Raw genomic sequence first — 26822 nt, 5'->3', positions numbered from 1 at the left:
CGGAAAGTACTGGTGGACCGACCGACAGAGAGACAGCCGGACAGCAACAAAGTAATAAGCCCTCCCCTCTTCGAAGTGGACATCAAAAGGTCTCTTACCCCTTTTCCCCTTTGTTAAAAAACACCGGATCCGTGCTGGTAAGGGCAAATTAATTATTTATCGTCTTTTTATTCTATCATTTATAATAATCACGTAACATTAAAACAGAAATGTATAAGTAGGTACTTGTATATCAAGTCAAATAATCAATGCCGTATCTTTCTCAGATATCAGTCTTCTTTTAAGAAGTGGTAGTTCACAGCACACATGTTTACTGTTGATTTAATTAAGGGCAAGACAGCTGTTGGAATATTTTAAAATTAAGATGGTTTTAATGATATATCGAAAGTTTGGATGACTTCGAGAAACCATCATAAGACTAGGATGTGTCATTAGAGTAAATCGAAAACATACCTTGCGTTTAAGATAGCTTCGTGAATATGCCATCAATTCAGATGGTCAATGTTCTTTTAGACAAACTATTAGATTATTGCATTATTTGAAAAAAAAATATTTAGTAAACCTTTCCTACAACAAATAAAGTTATGTATCCATGTTATATTTTTTTCATAGTGCCTTAAGTGCTAATATATCATAAAGAAGAAAACATGTTATACATAAATAGTTCGTAAGGTATGGTCATGGTACCTCCACCTTAGAAATAAGTTTATTTTTTCAATAGGGTGTGCTTTATAATCTAAAATGTTATGTATTAAATCAGTTTTACAGAAAATATAAAAATGAATATACAATCAAGATTAAAGTGAAACAGAAATCAAAATTTATTTCTAACACACACACAGACACACACACACACACACACACACACACACATATATATATATATATATATATATATATATATATATATATAAGGTTAGTTTCTGACTCACTACGGATATATATATATTATATATATTTTTTTTTATGGAAATAATATCGGTTGATCAATCTCATAGATGGCAAAGCGAAGCCGAGCCGTCAATGAGATTGATGAACCCAATATATATTTCCGTAGTGAGTCAGTAACTAACATAATAAGTGTTTTCATATTGTTTCCCCGAGGACTATCAAGCGACATGTTTATATACAAATAGCGATGATCTACTCAAAGTCATGTACAAGGTGTCTAACATCTCGTCCAATTTAACTCATTTAAACTCTTCAAAATTTCAATCTCACCTCTCAAATACTCTTTAAAAATCTTTGCTTCACCCATGCTAACTTATAATGTTTTGTTGCTATTCAATTTTAAATGTTTTCTCCCTTTCCTCTGCAGAGATTTGAGCAAATTTCGACGCTGCCATTTTGTTCTCCTCCAGACAAAACAATGTGACGTCAATATTCTAAGGACAACTACTCTAATTCTAAAGAATTTCAAAAGGCAACTAAAAGGCAAAAGGCACCTACTCCAATTACTTTTAGAACTTACGGCATGCAGTTTATGTATTTAATTCTATGATATATCGATGTGGGTAAGCGAAGCGTCGGCCAGTGACAGCCATATTGCCTAATATTATTTCTCACCGAACAAATATAGAGATAGATGAGGCAATCACGTGCTATATTTAAAGCAATGAAAGTGTGACATTTCTGTCCAAGGGAAAACGAATATATATAATCAAAAGTAAAAAACGAAAATGAACAGTTCCAAAGATATTTTTTATCCACTAGCGCGTTCTGGATTTTAACGTCCGTCCTCATGTGAACATACATAAGTTATGACATTGTGTTATATATATATATATATATATATATATATATATATATATATATATATATATATATATATATATATATATATATATAACACATGTAGCACATACACGGGGAATGCCCCATATAGAAAATACATCAGTTTATAACAGTACATTTTATATTTGTTATTCAACCATTTAAATCAATCTAACAAGGGTGCGACAGATTCAGAAGTTAGTAAATGACAGTGAGCGTCTGGCCTTTTGACCTAACTAGTTATTTATTTGGGTAGTTATTTTATTATGCACACCAATTTATACCCTCTACACGCAAGTAAAACCTTTGCGAGTACGAAAAAAGAGACTTAGCCAACACTAAGAAAAATATGCAGGTCATATTATATGGAGTTGATAGATTTCGCAACTATGTATAGGGAGCAGTGATGCATTTTAAAAGACAGCAACATGATGGCTGTAACAGGTTTTCTGCTGTGAGACTTGTTACAAACGTTTCTAAGAGGAAGTGAATATCACACTGACTGAAGCCCAGTTATAAATTACAAATGGCAATAAAATCTGAGAGCCACGCGTGAATAACAAAAAAAACCACAATGATTGCGAGTGAATCATTTCAAAGGTTTAAAATTCCTATTTTACATTCTTCTGATTTTACTTGTCTCCATAAAAGTTGTTAAAGTTCATTAGTCTCGACGTTTAGAATGAATCTGTTCTGTGTAAAAATGTCGACGTTGTTGTGGAAATGATCATCACAATCGAAAACATATTTACAATCTAATCGTTGTCATGATATGGATCATCTTCTTCATCTTCAACGTCAGAAAATAAGAGATGTCTGTTCAAAAGAAAAATCAAACTTAGCACGTGATAATAAACAAGAAATTCCTATTTTTCCATGAAATGGAAAATGACATAATAAAATGACATTCTTACCCAAATTGAAACGCATCTAGATTAGATACCAAAAAGCAGTACTTCTGATTGGTATAAAAAAAATTATAGCATTCTTATAAACTTAGTACGTATTGTACGTATGCCTAAACATGTGTATAGAGTATGTACGTATGAATTAAGAAGGCATACGTGATTTGTGTAATTACCTATAAAAGATATCCACAGACACATTTTCTATTAAAGGTGTCCGAATATGCTTAAACTTCATAAAAGACTTCAATATATCTGTTATTGGTAAATCTTCAATGAGAGGCACAATACTTTGACCATGAACTGCAAGTTCTCTGCGAATTCTGGTCCTGCACTGGTGTTGTAAGGTTTTTGGCTCTCTTTTTCCTTTTTCTAATAGGGCTAATAAGTTCGACTTTTTTTCTTTGGACACATGTACATGATACATTTCTTCATTCAAGAGCGTTATATCTTCATCCATGTACGTGTTCTCTGGAAAAAAATATAGCTCGTTGTCCATGTCTTCTAACTCAGAGACAGTGTTTGGTATATTGAATCCACACTCCATAAGAAGTAGTACAAGTTCATAAAGTCCATATTGTAGAAAACACTTCAGGTCCAAATCTCTGTAAAATATCTGCATTGGTAGTTATTCATATCAGTGTTAATAATGATTGTGTATTTTTTATCTTAAAATACATGTAATTTAAATTAAAGAAAAATATATGTAATTTTAATGCCAAATATATTTTTCTAGATATGTAGGCAAGGTATAGATGCGATGTTCATTGATTTGTGTTTATGGCAATCTAAGGATTATGATCTATATGTCAAAAACTGGACCGACCCAAATCTCTTAATGAACAACAGAGGTGTTGGAATATCTGAATTTAAAGCTGCATGGTCCGATTTATTGGCTATTGCAGTATAAAGTATTTCAATACGCACCAATTATCTTAGAAAGCTATGGTCTGTCGCCTATTTACGCCAGCAGAATTTGTCTTCTTTTAAAGTTATATATGTTCAAATAAAGGAAAAATAATTTCGTTTTTAGAACACAAAAAAGAAAGCCAAACCAAATCTTCATAAGGCATGTTTAGAAAAGGGAACCGTTTGGTTTCATCCCCGAATTGATTTGGTTTATTCTAACATCGATTGTATTAAACAAAACAAACGTCAGTAATATAAGTGAACAAAATGTACACAGGTTTATTTGTTATTTTGCCAAAACATTATCATCTTTATTCATTGTGATGTCCAAGTCGAAATACAATCATACCCGCCCTGACGTGGTTGGGGGGGGGAGTTTTATATGAGGCGAAATTACGCGGTACCTTCTTAAGTAAAGTTTGTTTTGTAAATTAACTTGTTAGATTATTTTCTAATTGTAATATGGCTTAATTGACCGGGAAAACTAATAAAAAGTCTATGGTCAAAAACATGCTTAACATAATAATCGTTTAGAAACGTATACAAAATTAAATATAAAATCGGACCAAGCAGCTTTAAAGATTATGTATTCAATTTTTATCAGATTCATATATCATATGATTTATTTTAGATATCAATGGGACATGGTGATGATTCTAGTCGAAAATCATTTTTCCGATTTTAATATTTACAATGCTTTAGAAAGGCATTTTTAATAGGCAATCGAAATTTGATTGCCGTTTGTTGAGCTATAAGCGAGTTATAGAACTTGAAATTCTTCGAAGTAAACGTTATCCTTAATTAACAATGCTTTAGAAATAAATTTCTAATGATCAAATAACATTTAAGAGTCATTTGTAGAGTTATAAGCAAGATACGGGCTCACAATTCTTTGTCCTGTAAACAATGCTCGTGCCCTGTTTTTGTTTACATAGGTTCAATATATACCAGTAAAAACTTTTCCAGCTTATTTATCTATCTTTTTATCTATTTTCAGAATAGATAAACAGTTCCTAACGTTTTCAACATTTGTTTAAGGTTTAAAACTGAAAGTTTTACTTCAACGTACTAAAAATGAAAAAAAAAAATCCACTGATGTCAATGACCTACTTTTTGAGTTAATGGCCTATGAATATTTTTTGAAAATTTAAGAAAAATCCATAAAAACTTTACACTATGATTGAAATTTTCTTAATTGTCAAAAAAATACAATTTGCTAAACTCTTAATAAATGAAATACAGTTTTTGAATGCAGTGACATTAAATAGATAAGTTTTCATTCCCAAATGTTATAGATATTCAAGTCCAAGTTTCCTCTATCAGTTTTCAGATCCTTACCCATGTTTGATTCAATATAACAAAAACCTGAATGACGATAATGCCCAAACATCTAAAGTATTAAACTAAGTATTAGACCTCTCTCTGCTGGCATAAAATTTATATGAGTTCAATGATCAAAATTTTGAGATATGGTGTCTTTTATCATTTTTGACTATTTTTCAATGTTTTTGTAGTGTGTGTCATAAGATTTTTTAAACAAAGAAGCGAGATAAAACCAACAAAAAATATGCAAACTTATGTTGACTAACAAATAAAATCTTAACTTTAAATATTATAGTACTACCAAAAATATTTTAATGAAAAACAAAATCTGAAAATTTTAGTCCGAATTTCCTCAGTTTTGCTAAAAGACAAATTTTGTTACATCCACAGAGACATTATTGTTAATTCCATAATATAGTTATTATATCAAATGTTCTTTCAATAATCATTCATTTTCTATATATATTTTGTATTTAGAACAAATTTTACTCATGACATTGAACTTTTTAACAATCCTGATTTGAGAACTCAAACCCTGAGTAATTAACGTCCTTAATATTGAAACATGAAAATAGAATTTGACCAAAGGTTAAAACAATTATTTTTGAAGAATGGCGAATGTATTTATGTTGTTGAAGATTTTAATTATCTTGAATATTAATGCCAGCACTGGTTTTAAAGGGGCATGGTCATGATTTTGGTCAAATTTTATTTTTCTGTTTTTATTATTTGCAATGCTTTAGGAATGTATTTCTAATGATCAAATGAAATTTGGGTGCCAGTCGTTGAGTTTTAAGCAAGATACAGGGCTTTCAATTCTTCGTCATGTAAACAAGGCTCGTGCCCTGATTTGTTTACATAGGTTCAATATACCAGTAAAAAATCTTTTTAAAGCTAGTTTGTCTATCTTATTATTCATTTTAAGCATAAATAAACAGTTCCTAACGATTAACACATTCATTTTAGGTCTAAAACTGGAATATTCACTTCAGCAAACGCTTTATTTACATAGCGAAGAATTGTAAGCTCTGTAACTCGCTTATGACTCGTCAAATGACACTCAAATTTTGGTTGCCTATGAAAAATGCCTTACTGAAGCATTGTTAACATTAAAATCGAAAAAATAATTGTTGACCAAAATCGTGACCATGTCCCTTTAACATATCAGAAAGTATATTGGCATCACAGAATAGATATGCTATAAATTGTTCACTGTCCAAAATGAAGTCATTTTACTGTGTCACAGAGTGGCAAACTTACGGGTAATTCATATATTGGTAATATTGTAAATAACAGATTTAATGTGGGATAACACCCATCCAGTGAATTAGTATACATGTACATTTAGATAATTGCAAGAAGATAATAGGTCTTCAGAAAATTATAACATCTATAATGGTTCAATTTGAATTAGGACATAAACCTCTGCATTTGAATATACAAAAATATAATTAATGTTGAACTATTGGTTAAGAAGAAAAAATTCATTGATGATAATGAAAACAATCAATTATGTTATAGAAGTTTGATTGTAGTGTTAATTTTCACTTTCAAAAAAAGTAGGTCAATGATCTACCTTTTAAGTTGATGGCCATTCAATATTTTTTTAAAATCAAAAAATTCCCATTAGGTTTTACCCTACGATTGAGATTTTCTTAATTGTAGAAATATTACAAATAATAAAACACTTTTATCAATGAAATACAGTTTATCAATGGTAGTGGCACTTAATAAATACAAAGCATTTAAATTTTAGCAACAATTGTTAAAAATATTCCAGTCCGAACTTCCTCTATCAGTTTTAAAATCACTTCACATTTTTGATCCGATGTTACATAAATTGAATAATGATAATATAAAAACATTTATCGTAATGAACTTTCATATTAACCTTATTCTTTTGGCATTAACTTTTTATGAGGTCAGTGTTCAAAACTTTGAGATACGGTGTCTTATATCGTTTTGAAGCTTTTTTTTTTTTATATTTCTGTAATTCGTGCCATACGATTTTTTTAAATAATTCAGTAAGGTTAAACCGACAAAAAATATGCAAAACTATATAGACTAAAATATTAATTTTTGTTTGGCTAAAAGTCGATTTTAGTTACAGCATTATTCATAATAAAATAAAATATGGAATGTTATGTCAATAATAATTTATTTCATAAATACGATCTGTGTTAAGAACAAGTTTTACTCATTACATTGAACTTTATAACAAAGCGATTTGAGAACTCAAACCCGGAGTAAACAAGACCATTCAAATTAGATAATGTAAAGAATTATATTTAAAGCAATGTCTAATACGTATAAGACATGTTAAAGGGGCATGGTCACGATTTTGATAAAATTCTATTTTTATGATTTTATTATTTACAATGCTTTGGAAATGCATTTCTAATGATCAAATAACGTTTGAGAGTCATTCGTAGAGTTATAAGCAAGATACAGGGCTCACAATTCTTTGTGATGTAAACAAGACTCGTGCCTTGTTTTTGTCTACATAGGTTCAATATACCAGTAAAAATTCTTTTTCCAGCTTATTTGTATATCTTTTTATTTATTTTAAGCATAGATAAGCAGTTCCTAACGTTTAAAACATTCGTTTTAGGTTTAAAACTGAAATTATTACTTCAACGTTAAAAATGTAAACAAACGCTTTGTTTACATACCAAGAATTTCAAACTCTGTAACTTGCTTATAACTCAACAAATGACAATCAAATTTCGGTTGCCTATTGAAAATGCCTTTCTGTAGCATTGTAAATATTAAAATCGGAAAAGTAATTTTTGACCAAAATCGTGAGTTCGTGACCATGCCCCTTCAAGTGTATGTTCAACAGAGGAAGTAAAACAAAATCAAAGTACTGATGTACTGACGGAGTTGATTTTATTGATTGATTTTTTATAGTATGGCTCCAAGCAATATTGAACTCTAGTCTTGTTTAACCAGATCATCGGCTGTCTCCGATTATCTCCGACAATCAAAAGAGAGACTCTCTGCTTGTCGGAGATTTACGGAGACAGCCGAGTGTCTGGTTGATCAAGACTATATTTAACTATTGCGTAGGAATACATACGGCTACAAACATTTCTAAATTGTTCGTACCATTTAAAATCTTACTATTTTAAAGGTAACCTTTAAATACGTTTCCTTGAAAAACAATGCTTCATCACACATTACATAAGATTTATCGATTATTTTCAAGAACTAAGTTTTGTCAGCGGTGATGATTTGTGCTTAGGCCCAAACACTGTTTCACTTTCGGTTTGCCAGAGTAACTGCATAGGAGAGTTGATTTAAATCAACTCCAAAAATGTTTTTACTTGAATTGAAAAAGATGTTTACTGATATGTTTATACAAAAAGGTCATAGTTACTTTGAAAGATGAGTCATTCGTTAGAAAAATTAACAAAAACTGGACTTAGACCCGTGCGTGCACGGGTTGACATTGCATATGATATCGGACAAAATAGATACATCGAAACACCGTATTGTTGACATTTACATAACCAAGTTTTAAGCCTACAATAATGCTTTTAATTTCACTACACACTGCTTAGTTAAAATAATCTACGTTTTTACTCGATTCTAATTTACACACTATGTTGACATTCAAAACACTCATATTAAATGCACTGAGTTAGAGTTATCTCCCGGTTGTTGTTATTTTGGTGGGGTTTTTTTAATGAACGGAATATATTGCAAACTGAGTTTAATATCCATGCAAATGTGATATTGTGGAAACATAAAGAGCCTCCCGTGATTAAGCGTGAATGTAATGTGCATGCGCAGGATTGTAAAATACAAAAAATCCAGATGATTTCCGGATTGTTTAAAGGAATTTTCGTTGATTATTAACATATTAATAAGCGAAGCTTGATTAAGAAAAAATAAAAACAAATTGGTCATCGTCAAGTACCAATGCTGTTCAAAATATATAAAAGAAAAGACAAGACTTTTCCGATTTCTCGGTATTAAAGCCCAAAAATTCGAGTCTATTATTTTAATATAGTAGTATAGATAAATATAACGGTTATTCTAACCATGGGAATTCTTGTTTATATTAAAGAAAATTAAAGGAGTTTTTTAGTTTATTGCCTAGTATAATTGTCTTTTAAACACCATTTCAGAATTTCAAAAACATTTTAGTGTGTACCTGAATAAAGTTGTGTCAATAATAAAGTCTGCTCCTGCGACAAGGAGATGAAAAATTCCAGTTATGTCGATCTGGCGATAAAATCTGTCGTGCGTTGAAAATGATTCATCTGGAATTATCTGGCTGCTCCTCATAGCAAAATAATTAATTTGGGTCATGAAACAACATTTCAGGACATGTGCAGGATTTTTCAGTAGTGATCTTAAAAATCTTATTTCATTGTCTCTTGTATCTAAAAGAAACATAGAAGGCAAATTATTGTGAATATTTATTGTCAAATGATCAACATACATGTACATCGCAACACTTGTTTATGGTTTATATAATACATCATTGTATTTAAGCGGATAATTTTCTATATATAGCTAGCTCTATATAAAATATAAAGACAATTGTTGATTTTCACAACGTCTTTATTATTATGAAAGTGAAGTTAAGGTATTTCACTCCTCATGTTTTGATTTCATTGCGCAGATGATCATTATATTTAAAATGAATATGTATTTTTTTATTTAATCACCACTGATAGATTATTATTTCATAATTACACAACATTCATAAAGAAAATCCATTTGAATTCAAGAAACAAACAAGTTTTTTGGGGAACTATTTTTTCGTGCGGAAGGTTTTTTAGACGAAAATGACAGAAACAAGCAATTTTATGAATTTTCAATATACTTTTATTTTTATTATACTTTATTCATTATTCACATTTTTAACATTTGATAGGTTTGTAAAATATTTTATAGGTTCAGTGTGACATGTACAAAATCAAATCTTGAGATTGTGATAGCCGTTTAGCATAAAATCATGCTTATATATAGAACGTCTGAATTTTTTAAAGCCAAATTTTGCGAGAATTTTACCTTTGAAGCCCTATATCTAAAATTTGACATCACTGACCCCCATGTTATATTATGTCAAAATGATACTGAATACATATTTATGCAAACTGAATTAATCTTATAAAATTCTTGATATTCAAAAAGTTTTTATTTCAAATCAAATTGTAACTATTAAAAAAATTGTCTATTTTAAGTGCAAAAAGGTCACACAAAAATTCCTGCAGCTTTGTACAATTTTTTTTCGTAATCCCTCTATTCAGTGTGACCATTGTGCATAATTAAAAACAATATTTGAAGAAATAAGTTTGCTTCATCAAAAATACTGACAACAAATCCTAATCAGGATGAAATTGCATTTTAGGTGCAAAAAGGTCAAATTAAATGGGCCATAACTCAGATCCCCCATTATCTTTGTATTTTTTAAGTTTGTTTTGTCTACAAATTTCAATGATATACTTCTCAAGAAAATCTTGATACAAACAACATTGAGGAGTGGGATACCTTAAAAGTAATTTCAAAGTAACAATGTTGTTTATTTAGTGTTTTAGGTGTCAAATTCGGAATGCCAAAATTTCAATATCATGGGTAAACCCTTTGTTCTAAACACGTTAAGTATTAATTCATATTGTTATCGGATTTGAAAGTTTTATCAATTTATGGAATGCGAAGTAAATATTTCTAATTCTGTGTTTAACTAGAAGAGATGATAGCGCTATAGTACATGTAACAATAGTTAAGTTAAAATATATTAGTCAATATAATTTTGACGATGTATTGTTGGTTTTAACTTACTTATCCTGCAGATAATTGTATGACATAATACAATGCAATACAAAACAAAAACGATAAAAAAAAATTTTTTTACAAACAAAAACAGATGTCTCTCCTTTATAGCTATATGGTTACATTGGTAAGATAGTTTTAGTAATGTTCAACTGTGTTTTATTTCATCTATATATGTTACAATTTGAAGAATTAGAATTCAGAGGTTAAATTTGTATCAAGTTTAATTTTTTATGCATTGTAACTCCTGTTGATGTCATTTTCCGGGGGGTTTAAAAGTCTATATGTCTAACGATTCAAAAGGTATGATTTGGTGCGTTTAAAAAAAATCATTGACTTCATATTATTTTAGTACCAGAAGAACAAGGACTTAAAGGTAAATACAAATTGTATTCATCAATAAATGTTTAATAACTGTTAACATCATTCAGATATTTGCAAAATGATATAAAAATAGTTGTGTTTAGAAAATAAATAGAGGAAATTTGGACTAGTATATTTTTAAAACTGTTGCACAAAATCTATTTTTTGATATCTGTTTTGCAAAACTGTGTTTCCTCATTTCTATCTTATTTTATTTTTCAAAAAGATTTTTTAAAAGCATTTTTTTAAAATTAGAGATATTTCAATCCAAGAGCATAAATTTTTGTAGGTATTTTTAAATTTAAAAAAAAATTGTTTATTAGCTACTAGCTCAAAAAGACATGGTTTAATTTAAAGCGATTAATAAAACAACAATCGAAGTTTTATTATTATCATCAATTTCATAGAATATATTAAGTCAGAGAGCAGAGTATCTGGAATTAATAAATAACCTTATTTTTACATATTAATATCACAAACTGAAGCGCACTTGTCGTTGGATTGTTTTCATTATTTTTTTATTGCAAACTCGCACACATACGCACACACACTGCTCCTGTGACCCTTTGTGATTTATCAATGGAATTTTGTTTGGTTGTTAAGGTTACTTGCTTTTATTTATATTTTTTGCAAATTATATATTTTATATTTTTATACTCCCGCTTCAAAAGAGAGGGAGTAAATTGTTCTACGCTTGCGTGTCTGTCGCATTTTTTCAGCAATTATAAACTACAGACACACTTTTTAATGATGTCATATTTTGGGATGCAGTTTTCGAACAAATCAGACGTCAACTACCTGTTAAATGACGACTTTGTTTATTGTAAGCCTAAATGTTTGAATAACTTTTCGCCAAAGAACCCTCAACAACTATTCATTGTGGACGATTGAAATTGTAACACACTTTTGTTAAGGTATGTAGTGTCATATGTTGGGATTCATTTTTGTACCAATCAGTTTAACCATGATAAGGTTTTTGTTTTATTTTGACTCTATATTTTCCAACAAATTTTTGTCAAAAATTTTTTAGCAACTTTTTAAACTATAATTTTTTATGCATGCCATAATGGTACTATTAATTGGTACGATCAAATTTGATGTTAACTTCCGGTCCTCTTTGCTTGTTTTTGTATATTCACATCAGAGCGGGGATACATGTATCACTAGTAAAATTGTCTCATTGATTTCTTGTTTTAATTAGGTTCAAAAGAATCATAATGGGTTTTTTTCTCTAGAAATTCAATGATAAAAGAAAAGTTTCATTAAAGCAGTAGTTCTAACAATGTTTTGAATATAAATACGTAAATTTAACTTACCATGTTGAATTGCGAATGCTAAAGAACTAACCCCATTTTCATCTTCGAAATTGGTATCGGCTCTATGGGACATAAGTTCTTGTATTATTTCAGTCAGATTGTATTTGATAGCAACGGTTAGAATTGACTTCTTATTTTTAGCCTCTTCGTCTGGATCAGCACCACGTTCAAGCAGTCGTTTTACAAGATGGGTTTTGTTCTCAGAATTCGAAACGTTTTCAATAACATTCAGCAAACATCCGTCTGGGCTAACTCCCCGTTCCAGAAGGTAAAGGACGCCGTCATATGCACCTAAATTAAACGTGGGTTTTATGTTTACTGTTTTGATAAAAATATACTTTTTTAATACAGGTTCACGTAAAAAATGTTTATGATTACATATGTATCATTTATTAATCAATTTTTTTTAAATCTGAAACATTACATTTTCTGTTTCTGCATATCAGTTGAAGTGCTGTTAACCCTGAACTGTCTGTTTGGTGAGGATCAGCACCATGTTCTACTAGAATCCTTACATCGTCCTGTTCCAGAAACATGCTTTGTACAGCTTGAATTAGTAAAGAACCATCGCCATCCTTTACGTCCTTGTAAAAATGGACATTTGCTCCTCTTTCCAGGAAGAATTGTACATCTTCGGATTTATGAGGGGAATTCAAAACAAACTTTAAAGTAGAGAATTTGTATTTTTGCTCGATCTCCTCAACTGGAATGCCTGCATCTATGAAACCATACAGTTGGTCTAAAATAAGAAAATTAAGAAATATTAAATAAATGCTGTTTGTAGATATACAATCATAATTAAGTTACATTTCTGTATAAAGGGAAATCACGGTTATTAATAAGCTGCTACTTAGTTGAAAATGCATCATTTCTTTAAAATTTGATTGAGAGTATCGCTTGAAGTGGCACGATAGTGAAGACAATGCAGTAAGGTATGTTGCCAAAATTTCTTGATCATGATATTAAATAATCCATAAGCGATAGAAGGAGCAAAATACCGCAAAATAGAACAAATAGTTATTCTAATTTCAATGATCATAAAAACATGAAAGAAATAAAATGCATGATCAACAACAATTTAATTGCAAAACAAATATCACTAAGAGCAAATTTAATGAACTAAAGACAATGAACAACACCTTTTACGCAATAAACGATTCTAATCGTGTACAATAAACAGTGTTCCTTGCAAAGATAAATGAGGATAAAGTAAAAATCAACGGTTTAGCACGATACAAACGAACTAAATTCAACATACACAGCGCGAAATGAACAGGCACAAACTCAAATTAAACATACTGTTGCAAAAATTTCGTCGAGTGGCGTTCTTAATAATAAGCTTCATGTCACAATTTTGTTATGCTCTCGATCAAAACGTTGTTCTTTCTTGGGTGCGGGATTCAAGGAATAATTGTGTTTGCTGGGGGGTGTCTTTTCTTGGTAATTTACTATATGTATGTGAAAGAACATGATAACACATAATTATAATTAGTATACCTACTTTGTGTTTTGGTCTATGTATATGCATATACGTATATATCAGGCGTCCTGATGAAGACCGCCTTTCTATAACGTGAGGGATTAATATCCGCGTAATATCGCGAAAACAACATCTCGTGATTTTAAAATCTCGCTTAAATTTTTCGATATATGTTACTTTTATTTTTCTATTTGCGTTATAATTTGATAACTCCAAAAATTTGTAACACTCTTTACATACATGTGGCTGTCGATTCATTATGTACTGGCATATGTAGCCACCAGTAAAGCAAGGTTTTGAAACTTTGAATTGGATATTACTTTTGTGTTCAACGTCATACTATATTGAAATTATAACTAAATAATAATTCAAACTATAAATATTTTTTTTAATTTCTTTATATAACCAATTTCCATCCCAAATTTTAGCAATAATATCTTTGAAAATACTCGCTTGTTATTGTACAACAGCCATTGTTCACGTTTTTGTGGGTTTTGCTAAACCGCGGAACGGAAACGGAACGGAACGGAAATAGAAAATGTGATAATATCAAGATAATTTTAAGAAAAGATAGAAATTGGTCTAAATAGTTTATTCAAATTGAATTTTTAAACCTACAGAATCATGCTGATACCATTTGTTTGTTTGATTTGTTTTTAAACTGGATTATACACGAAACAAATAAAGTGAATTCTAAAGTTCACACTAGAAAAACGTTCGAAGACCAAGTGACCTACAGTCTCGAGAAGCAGCATTTAAAGAATTTGAGGTTTTCAAAACTCGAATATTTGTTGAGATGTTTGTTGAAATAATGATTTTAAATAATTTAAAATACACAAATCATACGTGGACAAAAGGGGGCTGCAAGGTCGACAATTTTTTCTTTAGATATGATAGGAATTTAAGCTGTACATTATTAATTTGATAAGAAAAATCAAGCTATCTTAAAATGAAAAATAAAATATTTTTATTATATTTTCATAAAGAACCCACGTATCACAGTTAGTTTGGAAGATCTAAACTGTAATCCATGTACAAATATATAATGTACTGTCTTCTCCAAGATGACTTTTTACACAATTAGCCCTAATGAACAATTAGGTGGGAGGCGGAGTGGGTTGATACTTTCGTTAAGAGGACAGAAAACCAACACATTGACAAAATTCAACAAGATATCATTAAACAATTCCAAACCAATACCATGGATTCAAATTAATACATACCAACAGACGTCAAACTAATCATTGGCGTATTTCCAAAACTATCTTGAAGATTTATATCTGCTCCAGATCTGATAACCGATTCAATTGTTTTTCTATCTGCCTTTTCCTCAATTGCCAACTGTAACACAGATTTCCCTGATCTTTCGATTTCATCGTTTGCGTCTCCTTCTCTCTTTAAAAGGGGTTCACGAATGTTTCTACCTTCCTCCATACTAGAAGAGTTAAAGAGTTATGATCCGGGACAGTTAGCACGTAATGTTTTGACATGAATTCAATCAATATGTAAAATCATGCATGCTCTATTACGTCAATAGTAAAATCGCGGTTTAAAAAGCAATTGATCGAGTTGAATACTTTTATACCCATGCCTGCTGAATAGAAGGTAAATATCAAACACCGATATTGAATGAGCTAATCTCTCGAAAATGAAAAGAGGTATAGCGCCCTATCCATTTATTTCTTGTGAACCTTTTTCCTAAAATTGGATACGGTACCTGTCCCTTCGATGCGTTCATACTCACAGTTATAAGAAAATGAAAGACCAGATGGATATATCTATAATTTTTTAATTCTAATTATTATTTTATTAAAAAAGGAAAACAAAAATATATTCAACATGTAGTAATCGACCGAAAAATCAAAACCACCAACACGTTTCCACTAGGCCAACCAATCAACAAATCTTTACAACGTCTTTTCAATATATGAGACTACATATGAGTAGTTTAAAAAAGTAACCAGTTGGAATATTTGCTTGTTTTTCATTACAAAGACCACATCACACTAGAACCAATGTAATGTAAACATAAATTATAATGACTGAAAAAACATAATTGTTTGGATTTTAACGAAGCTTGTGGGCTTCTATTGATCGAAGCTTCTTGCGTTTTTAAAATCTTTTCTTTACTATCTAATATTGCAACTTGAAACTCATATGCGTTAAAAAAAGTAAGTTTCGCATTTAACCAAGTATTAAACGTCTTATTATGTATACAGACTTGTTTTGTGAAAAAAAAATACCTAAAGGCGATATAAGTAAAACACTGCGCCGGATAGTTATGGGAATGCTAAGGAAGCGTTTTTGCACATTTTTGTACAACTACACTGCACTTTCGTTTTCAGTGTATCTCACACTGTGTTACTTATTATACTTTGATAGCTTAACGCACTTTCATATAGAATCCAGGGGAAACGCGTGACTGGTAGTGACTTTGCTGCTAATTTTTAGCTATACATAAAAATTTTATTTTTAATACCTCAGTTGCATATTACATAATTTAATATTTCGAGTTCATGGAAAAATTATCGCAGAACACTTTTATTTAAGGAATGAATTCAATATTAATTTTTTTATACGATATAAAATGGTTTGGGGCAGTTTACGCTTTATAAACCGCGAAGCGGTTTATTAAAAAGCGTAAACTGTTTCAAACCATTTTATATCGACGTATAAAACTAATGAATATTGAATTCATTGCTTATAATTTAATTTTTTTACTCTTCATTCTAGATAATGAAAGAGTAAAAAAATTAAATTATAAGCAATAAACGATCTTTTGACCTTTAAGATGACGTAAAATTGTACAAAATTCAAACGTTACGTCAGGCGTATTGATATGTTTTTGACGTTAGTCTTACTATGACGTAGGCAACATTCTTTATACGATAAAATAATTGTTTAGCCAATCAGAAAGCGCGTTACAACCAGAATTAAATTATTTTGTTAGATTCCAAAATTAAATAGGGGAAGGTTACTCCATAAACATACGGATTTTACAAGTGCAGAAATTCATTACTTTCGTAGCGGGTATTATGTTCTTATTCGTTCCACTCAAACGAACATAAATAATTTATAAAATAAAACACAAACACGTATATTAGGATGTGAAGCGTTCTTAAGTGCAGTTTACTTATTACACAATTCTAAATACATTGTTTTCTTCTTTATCTTCATTTCTACAAAATAGAACAATATTTTAACATAATATTCCAATAAACATCAAAAGCAAGGGCGGGTGGGTGGGAATTAAGTTATCTGCACTGAAAAGAGCCTTCGAATGGCTATATAACTTTCCGTGCTAACATCGGTCAGTTAAAACCCGTGCAATGAATATTTAAATGTCACCTGACAAGGTGACCAACAACTAACCAATAGATTACAGGTGTAAATAAACACGAACACGTGTTATTTGGACCTTTAATAAATACATTTATGTTCTTATTCGTTCCACTCAAACGAACATAAATAATTTATAAAATAAAACACAAACACGTATATTAGGATGTAAAGCGCTCTGAAGTGCAGTTTACTTATTTCGAAAGACAAAGAAGAGTGATAAAATGACTTGCATGTGAAAATTTAAATACCCAAGTTTTGAGTTACAAATAATTTTTCCTGAATGCTTTCTCTGACATAACCATCTTTCGCTTTCTCTGACCTCCACCGCCCGTGCTTTTTAAACAATCTATCGTTAATACCAGCCGCTGCAGCTGCAGTTGCCCCGCCTGATCTTAGGCTATGAATACCAAAGAGCTAGAGCCACGAAGCATCAAAAATTGCCCTATCATTAAAAATTACAATATTTTGGTAAAATATAGGGTAGAACCTTAACTTTTCATAACTTGTTTTCTTTTTTCGATATCTATCATACTTTTTTATAAACAGAGTTTACAATATGGCATTGTTTTGATGAAAAATGTAGTACAGACGTCATTTTTGTTAAGTAACGTCATGGAATGATAAAACTACGTATGACTTGAATCTAATAAAATAAACAAAAAACAAATAAAATTATCATGTAGACATTATAATTAATTTATGAACATAAATTTATTGATGAAAATAGCATGAAAAGCTTTTTTACAATAAAGATTAAAAAATATTACAGGGACCAGTGCTGAAGGTCAATATAACGGCGGTACATGTAAATATGTCGGTGTCTTCAAAGTTCTTTTTTCTGCAATTTGAAACTGCATGAAGTAATGCTGATGATGCGCAATGTATAACTGAGGATTAATCATTGAATTCTACCAATGCAATCACAAATTAATATAAATAAATATATAAATATGACAGAGATACGGTAATTGAATTTATTGAGATATATGTGATCTCGAATTTTGATGCATTACTGCAACAGTCTGTGTACATTATTCTAAATGATTATTTTACTTGTTTCAAGGCTTCGATATTTTCACCCAATCCTGGCGTATACAGCAGTTAGATGCCAGGGTTCTGCCCTTTGAAATGTTTTACTTTCCAATTTTCCCGTGGGCTCACCGTGCGTTCATGTGCGCTCACCGTGCGTTCACTTGCGCTCTCCGCTCCGTTCCCGCTCATCGTTCACAAAACGCCCACCGTGCGTTCACAAAGATTTCGCCTTGCGTTCACTGCGTTTGTTAAGTGTTCACTTATTGTTTAGTCAGATAATATTATATTTAGGCTTACAACAATACAAACAGTCATGTAGTTTATTGTTATTATTTCCTGATTACCAACGAAATACAATCTAACAATACCGCCCGGGGCACTCCGAATAAATCGTTCATCTTGCGTTCACATAGAGTACATACATCGTTCAACGTTCACTTTGCGTTTGCGCTCTGCGTTCGCTCACAGTTCACCGTTCATAAGCGCTATCCAAATTCGGCTCAGCGTGCACTTCCCGTTCGTTTAGAGTGCACTCACTGTGCGCTCACCGTTCACGAACTGTTCAAGTGAAAAATAAAACCTTTTAGCGACTGTGTATTTGTAATGGATATACTAGTATGCCGAAAGCAGTTCTGTATGAAATAATATAAAACAGTTTCGAGGCCCGTTATAGGGCCGAGAACAGTGATATTTTTTCATACAGAAGTGTTGGAGGCATATATAGTACTTAAATCACTCCATTGAATATCATTGTTGATTCCTGAGACAGCCCGATTTTAAAGAATAACAGTATTGTAACCACTGGTAATGGTCTGATATTAAGAAGCTCTCTAATATATCGGACTGTCACAAGTACAATTTTTGACTGCTGGAACAAGGGAATGCAAGGGACGATGGCTTAATATTGAATTATAATATTCAATTACAGCTGTACTCAGGAATTAAATAATCAAGTTTTTTGACGGAATAAGTTCGTTTATTATTTATGTACATGTTTACACGTGATGTCGACTGTCTTTCTCCCGCGGTATACAGGAACACGTACTTGTGTAAAAAAAATCGCTTGCATCTTTCCGTTCGTTTTATGCATTTCACTGTTTGACAAAAAAATCCACAACTAGCTACTTATACATGCTATCGCTTATTCTACATAAAGGTAGGCTATAGGAATATATATCGATATTTACTTACGTACGTATAATGTTAACTTAGCCAATTTAATTTTTTTTTCTGGTTGTTAGCAATGTTCATGTATCTCATATTCTACTGCAATTGAATAATACCGTGGTACAAAGAAATAATGCTTTTTAAAAATGCAGACTGGTAAATTCTCTTGGCAAAATACTAAAAATAAACAAATTCCATGTACAGATTCAACTGACGTCGCAAACGTCAAACTATGACGTCATTGATGATGCACGATGTAAGCATGAATACACCGTATAAAATTACTAGATGAAACATGTTAAAGTTCAGTTTATATGCATTTCTTCCTCAAATATTTAATAAAATGATGATTTTGTAAATAATCACAAATAATTCTTTATCATTATTAATTAAATTCTGCTATTTCAATAAAATGGAAACAAATAATTACCCTAAAATAGAGTGGTCAGTTTTATTTTCTGTTACTAAACTTTTCAAAATTTGTAAAATACACATTGGCCACACTTGAGTACCTCTACGAAATTTTGCAGGCAGAATCATTTATGCAATATCTCTCAGTTTTAAAAGTTTCAAAGAGGTACTCAAGTGTGGCCACATTCAAATTTGGGAAATACTGCAGTAAAATCTACAATTCTCAGCTATTTTTAACGATCATAGTATGTTTGATGATGCGCATGTGCTAAACGATGGGGCCGAAGTGAAAAAATTTCATATGCATAGAAGCAGAATATTGTGCCCTACATTTTAAGTAATTACAATTTGTATTGATTCAAACTTGAGTTTTGTGAAAAATTTAAGGCACATTTTGATGCTTCGTGGCTCTAGCTCTTTACTTTTATCTAACCCTATTTCTCCAAAAGCATGTAAGACAATTTCGCTTGCCCTGGTATACGACAAAGGGCGATTATCTCTTCTAACTTTATAAACATTAGCATATTTACAGAATGTCAGAGATCTGGAAAGATAATCTGAAGAATTAACTTCAACACCCAACAATGATATATATTCTTCCAACGTATGTACAGGACAAGTGTCACCGTGAGTTCTAGCAATGCACAATTCATGACCTTCCTTATAAACATCTGTCTTGCTTTTGACAATATTAATTTTCATACAAACATCATTAAATGAAACATCCATAAGTCTAATATTTGCAAGTTCCGAAAATCTGAGGAAACCTGCAAAACCCAATAGACACATACATAAAGTACGCATATTATACAGATTGTTCGATTTGTATCTCTGAACCAGTAACTTCAAATGATCTGGTGTAATTGGTTCCTTTTTAACAACAGGCTTGGAAGTCTCTCTTATGGCGCCCTCTTTTGTTAGTTTCACTAAAGCTGATTCACATGGGTCTTTTAATCCTGCTAACTGATGAGCCCAACTTATAGAATGGATTGCTAATTGAATTTTACTTGATGACTTGTAATCTTTAGCGATCGAGATTATATATAGAGCCACGTGTTCGTCTGCTGCGGGTAACGCTGAAATAGAAGATATAAAAGCGCCGCACCATCGACAGAAAGCGTTGAATGCGTACCTGTATTGAGTTAACGTGTTCTCTGCTCTTGATTTAAGACAGAAAGTTGGTAACATATCCCTTAATTGTTTTAACCGCTGATCTTCAATCCGTGCGCTATCACACCACCTTCCCGTTTTGAATATATCTGAAAAATGTAATCAACGGAATACGACAATTAATTTTTTTTTGAAACAAACACAAAATTCGGCTCATGGTGCATCAGGATCCTTCATCAACTGCAATGCACCCTGAATTCATAGATGTATCAGGATCTTATATCATCTGCAGTACATCTAACATTTATTAACTATATTGCCTAGTGTACCAGGACCGAGCTCATCTGCAATACACCACAATGTCTACATTGACGTGCTGAACTCATCAAGAGTTTATCAACAAACCTCAAGCGTTTTATTTAAGATCTTGCATCCAGCTTTACTGCCAGTATACCAGAAGTTAATTCTTTTGTACCAAACAAACATGTTTTGTTATTACCCTGGATAAGTATGTCAGTACATTCATGGAATAATAAAACATCTTTAACGTACCACCTGTAAATCATATCTTTATCGAAAATAAATGGCCAAAAAAAAAGCCAAAAAAAAGCCAGTTTGGAACAATCAAAACACCAAAAGCTTTACATGCTATTAGATGTCTAATGGTGCGAACTACTAGGTTAACAGGGGGTACTAGCCAATTATTTTCATTTTCCCAGTTTTGTGTAAAACAATCAATAGCTTCCGAGCCAGGGTTCCAAAATTTTGAGTTATACCGTCCCAACTTACAATTATTATAATTTGCAAATCTGTCGACAGTAAAATTTCCGAACAAGTTGTTAATAAATTCAAAAATTTTTACGGTAACACCCCAATCATCATGATCAATGATATTACTCAGAAAATCTGCTTTCTCATTTTCTAGTCTGGGTATCCACTGAATGTCGATTGAAATTTTTTTGTTCTACACACATCTTAAAAATATTATAGGCAAGAGATTGTAAGTGATGTTTCATACTACCCGACTGTACAATTTTTACGCAACTCTGGTTATCAGTGAACCATTTTACATCTTTGTTCACCAAACTATCTTTAAAAGAAGCTAACGCTAGTTCGATGGCTCGCAGCTCTCTCCAAGTAGAGCTCATACTCTTTTCAGACTCTTTCCACATTAAATGAAAACATTTTGAATCAACTTCAACAGTGTAAGCTCCTGAAGCTAAACTACTCGCATCTGAGTAAACTATGACACTTTTCTTAGTCGGTGTTTTTAAATACCGTGTTTTTTCAGAATATATGCATTGTAGCCAAAAATTACATTCGTTCAGAACTTCATTTTTGTGAGTGAATACAATAATATCATCCCATGACTTTCTAGATGCTATCTCAATTGAAGAGAATCTTGTCATTATGCTACATATGTTACCCATAATCGGTGACATTGAGATAATTTTTCCCACCGCTCTCGCTAACTCTCTGGCCGTCACTCTAGGAAAACTCTTTACTAGTTTCTGTAATAAACCAATTGTGTCATCGATCCGTCTTGTGGGCACTGAAATAGAAAAAGACTTTGAATCCCACAAAATTCCCAACCATTCTAAATTCTGTGTTGGGTAAAATATCGATTTGTCAAAATTGATGAGTAGTCCGAATTCTGATAAGCTGTTTTGTATAAATTCAGAAACTGACAAACATTCATGTTTTGATGGAGCAAATACAAAACCATCATCTAGGTAAAGTACTATCTTTATACCCCTCTTTCTCCAGAATTTGACAATAAGTCTAAGACATTTCGTAAAAATAAATGGAGCAGATGACAAGCCGAATGGCAGGACAGTATAACAAAAATAATTATCATTCCATGAAAACCCGAGGTACTTCTGAAAACTTTCGGAAATATCTATATGATGATAGCCAGATTTGAGATCGAATTTTAGGCAATAACAATCTTTTTCAAAATAATCCATAGCTGTTTTCCAATCTTCAAACTTAATTTTTTCATATTTCACATAATTATTAAGTCGATTCAAATCTAGTATCAACCTCTTTTTCGACCTGTTCTCTGCTACGCTGAGAGGACTTACAATATATGGTCTATGTGTAACTTCTACAACACAACCTGTCTTACTTAATTGAGATATTTCTGATGTGACGAAGTCAGCGTTGTTTGTTGCAGATTTATTGTTTCGAACCAGCATCGGCGGTGGAATAGAGACAAAAGGAATTTCATAACCAGAATAAATTACTTTCAATATATATTGAAAAGCCCCAATGTCTTCCCATTTTTTGCAATGCCTTTTTAAACTATGTTTTATACTACATTCCGTTTTACTTTTTCCCTCAACACAATTTGAACAACCTTTATACTTATCATTGACTTTGTGTGGCCTTTCCCTTTGGACAGTTGGACTTCCAGTGCCCTGTTGCGAAGCAGTTGAAACAGACGTCATACGGCATAGGCTGCCTCCTTGACTGTTTGTTTCTGCCCTGGCCGTAGAGAAATGGCTGTTGTTGCTGCTGTTGAAACGCAGGAAAGGGCTGAAAAGAATTAGAAACACCAGGAAAAGCCAGTTGAGCTGGGGATCCCGCTGCCGCCGCTGGAGGTGTTTTGCGTGTCCCGTATGGCTGAAATATCTTATTCTGTTTTTGGTGTCTAAGTGCCCTGTTTTCAGCGCTGCGAATCTTCTTTTCATCATCAGAGTTGTCTGCGATTTCATTGCACTGATATTCGTTGACGGTTTTCCATCCGGCGGGTGACGAGTCGGCTATGCGTATGTGTTTCTGACGAGTTTTCAATTTTTTACTTAACTCGGAAATAATGCTCAGTGACTCGGAATCCTTCAAGTCGAACGCTCTCGACTCTAATTTCTCTAAACCTTCCAACAAATCGGCGTTAAACTCAAACTGAACTCGGTTATCTTCAGACTTTATCTTATGTAGAGAGTTTTCTTTGAGTTTCTTCGAAATAGATTCTGACTGCTCCGCTTTCAATTGTCCCGAGAACGTCTTGAATTGAGACTGTATTACTCCCGTGAAGAGTTTGACGATGTCCGAAATTTCCAGTGAAGAAGTTTCTCCTGTGCTGTCTTTTGGTAATTTATCTACGTCTATATTCATTTCATCGCCCGAATCGCCCATATTCCGTGGAATGAGAAAGAGAGTGAAAAAAGACGTGTTATCTGCACTGAAAAGAGCCTTCGAATGGCTTTATAACTTTCCGCGCTAACATCGGTCAGTTAAAACCCGTGCAATGAATATTTAAATGTCACCTGACAAGGTGACCAACAACTAACCAATAGATTACAGGTGTAAATAAACACGAACACGTGTTATTTGGACCTTTAATAAATACATTTATATCTCTTTAAAATCTGAAAAATGAACCCTAAATATATTTAATAGCAATATATCGGAAATGATTTACCAAATAAATCTCAAGAGTGTCTTTATGTATTCATGTTGAATATCTAGAAAAATATAACAGCTTGAAGTGCAAAGGTCACCTGGATGTCGTTCGTAATCTTATCCGTTAATGGTCTACCTGAAAAAAAAATATTTGATTACGCTGAGTAAGAATATGAGAGGAGATGGTATTGCAGGGAACTACATATAACCCGTGGGCTCAGTCCAATGCATTATATCACTTTTAATTACACAGAGTTTAATTACATGCTAGGTATAACAAAATTGAGTTTGAATCAGGGAGAAATATAGTTTCCATAGTCGGGACATAAACAACAGCAATTTTTTAGATATCTTTCGATAACATTTTGCTTTAATAATATATTCAATGTTTACATAATTTATATAAACACCTTAGTGGCGTGCGACCAGTCCTCGCCGAGTACCATTTCTCGCCAGTGCATTGTTACGTCATTTTATCACGTCACTTTATCAACACATAAAATAATATACGAAAAACGACGTAACAATGCACTGGCGAGAAATGGTACTTGACGAGAACTGGTCGCACGCCAGTAGGGGTTAGATGTAATGTTCATAAAATAATATTAATACATCCCAAGATTAAGCCCTTTAAAACTCTCCCTCTAGCTTGTCGGGTTTTAAAACAAAGCAACAAGTAATTCAAAGTCAACAGAGATTTTGCAATGCAAAGACAATGAAAGTTGTTGAAAAAATGTGCAATATGTCCAGAGTACTGCAGAATAGAGAACAGATGTCAACATATCCTATTACATTCCCAGTTCACTTTATTTCCCTTATAAATGTATCATAAATTCCTCTAAAGCAGTACCTTATACAATGAATACGATCACATTTTTTATTTCGATTTTTATTTTTGATGTCGCTACCTTGATATCCGCATGAATCACTAAAGAAAGCATTTTATTGTTTAAATTTGTAAACAGAAAATGCACATAAAACGTGGAATAAAAGCGCAAAATTAACAACTAGGCCATGACCTCGTGTTTCCAGTGTGCAATCGGATGTATCAAATCGGAGGGTTTATAAACCTTTACCGGTGCATACTATGAGTAAAGTTCAGCTATCAGGTTTTGAAAGGTGACCGTGTAACGGCTACAATATTTTATCTCTTGTGTTTTACCTTTAAGATACCTTTCTGTTGACTGCATGACAAATTTTCATCCTGCTATATAATATAAAAATATATATAACCAGTTAAATATAAAATTTTGATTTACACAAATGTAAAATCATGATATAGATTTTATGGATACCTTTTACTTTTCCCAAATAATTTATACACACTGTATATATACAGTAAATCTTTGATTTATTGAAACAAATCTTACATTATTTATTAATATATCTAACTACTAATCTTAGATTACAGAGGGTTGTGTATATAGCTTTCGATGAATTAAATTACACATGGCGACCGGGCAAGCCTTTGGGTTTCTATTGTGTATAGTACATCCAGAATGTGGTATGAAGGACCCAAACTCAATACGTCAATTGTAAGCTAGCACCATAGGATTTAGCAAATCGGGTACACTACCTTATATGGATAGCAAAACATGTGACAATATTTACGTCAAACCGTTTCTCCAATCCAGTGAATGAGTTGCTGAGCATGACGGTCTACAACATGTTTACGATTCAACAAATGGTTTTTGTCTGTTTTATACACAATTGCAATATTTAAATGCTTGTCGGAATATTTGTACATCTTGATTTTTACTTTAGAAGTAAAAAAGGAAAGACTACGTACCATTTACTTTGTTTCATGCTCCTATTGAAAAATACTGTTGTTTTAGTTGATCAACTGTTGCTTTAAAAATGAACAGTATCAAAGGACTGGCAAACATACGCATACAAGTACAAACAGATTTTGATAAGAAAACACTGCATCATTGTTTATTGGTGACTTTATCATTGTGCACTAGAAGTAAATACAGGTATCTATACATTTTTAACTTACATAAATAGCCACGGTAATAGAGATGCACAAATATACAAATGCAGAAGCGCATGATATGCATCGTCGGATACCCATGGGTGATCAAAAGACGCGATCACCCGTGGGTATCCGACGATGAAGCTATGCAGCATATAGTATTTTGTACGTTAAGCATTCTGATGTCCCTGAAGAAAATATCAATACGCATCCTATTAATGTTGTCCCAAATCTAGGATATCACGCGAAAAAACGGTACCCACTGCTTCTTATTCAATAGGACGTACCTCTCTTTTGAAAATTGACAATTGGTTATTTAAATAGGTTAATTTATAAGTCCTTTTATGTAATTTTTTTTTTCAAATATGAGCAAAGAAAATTAAATTGAAGTTCAGACATGATTGTTCATATTAATTTCATACATTCTGAAAAATCATTCAAAATAAATTTCCAAAGGACAATTCAAAATGTTATATATTCTCAATACGCTTTGTATACATTGAAACTTGTAGTAGCCCACAATG

At 31.8% G+C, this 26822-nt stretch overlaps 1 protein-coding gene across 1 annotated transcript; it reads right to left on the bottom strand.

Annotated features, from left to right (window-relative positions):
• Positions 1-1703: 1703 nt before the first annotated feature.
• Positions 1704-15292, bottom strand: LOC128175116 (uncharacterized). Its single transcript, XM_052840526.1, has 6 exons — positions 15080-15292; positions 12801-13115; positions 12377-12667; positions 9070-9301; positions 2855-3283; positions 1704-2589 (listed from the first exon to the last, which is right to left on the bottom strand). The coding sequence occupies exons 1-6, from the start codon at positions 15288-15290 to the stop codon at positions 2529-2531; spliced, it is 1539 nt and encodes a 512-aa protein (XP_052696486.1). The 5' UTR covers positions 15291-15292; the 3' UTR covers positions 1704-2528.
• Positions 15293-26822: the final 11530 nt, after the last annotated feature.

This window comes from Crassostrea angulata, chromosome 3, assembly GCF_025612915.1.
Source record: "Crassostrea angulata isolate pt1a10 chromosome 3, ASM2561291v2, whole genome shotgun sequence".
In the NCBI taxonomy this organism is placed as follows: Eukaryota; Metazoa; Mollusca; class Bivalvia; order Ostreida; family Ostreidae; genus Magallana; species Magallana angulata.
The sequence above is the reverse complement of the archived record's forward strand: the minus strand, read 5'-3'. Positions and strand labels throughout refer to the sequence as shown.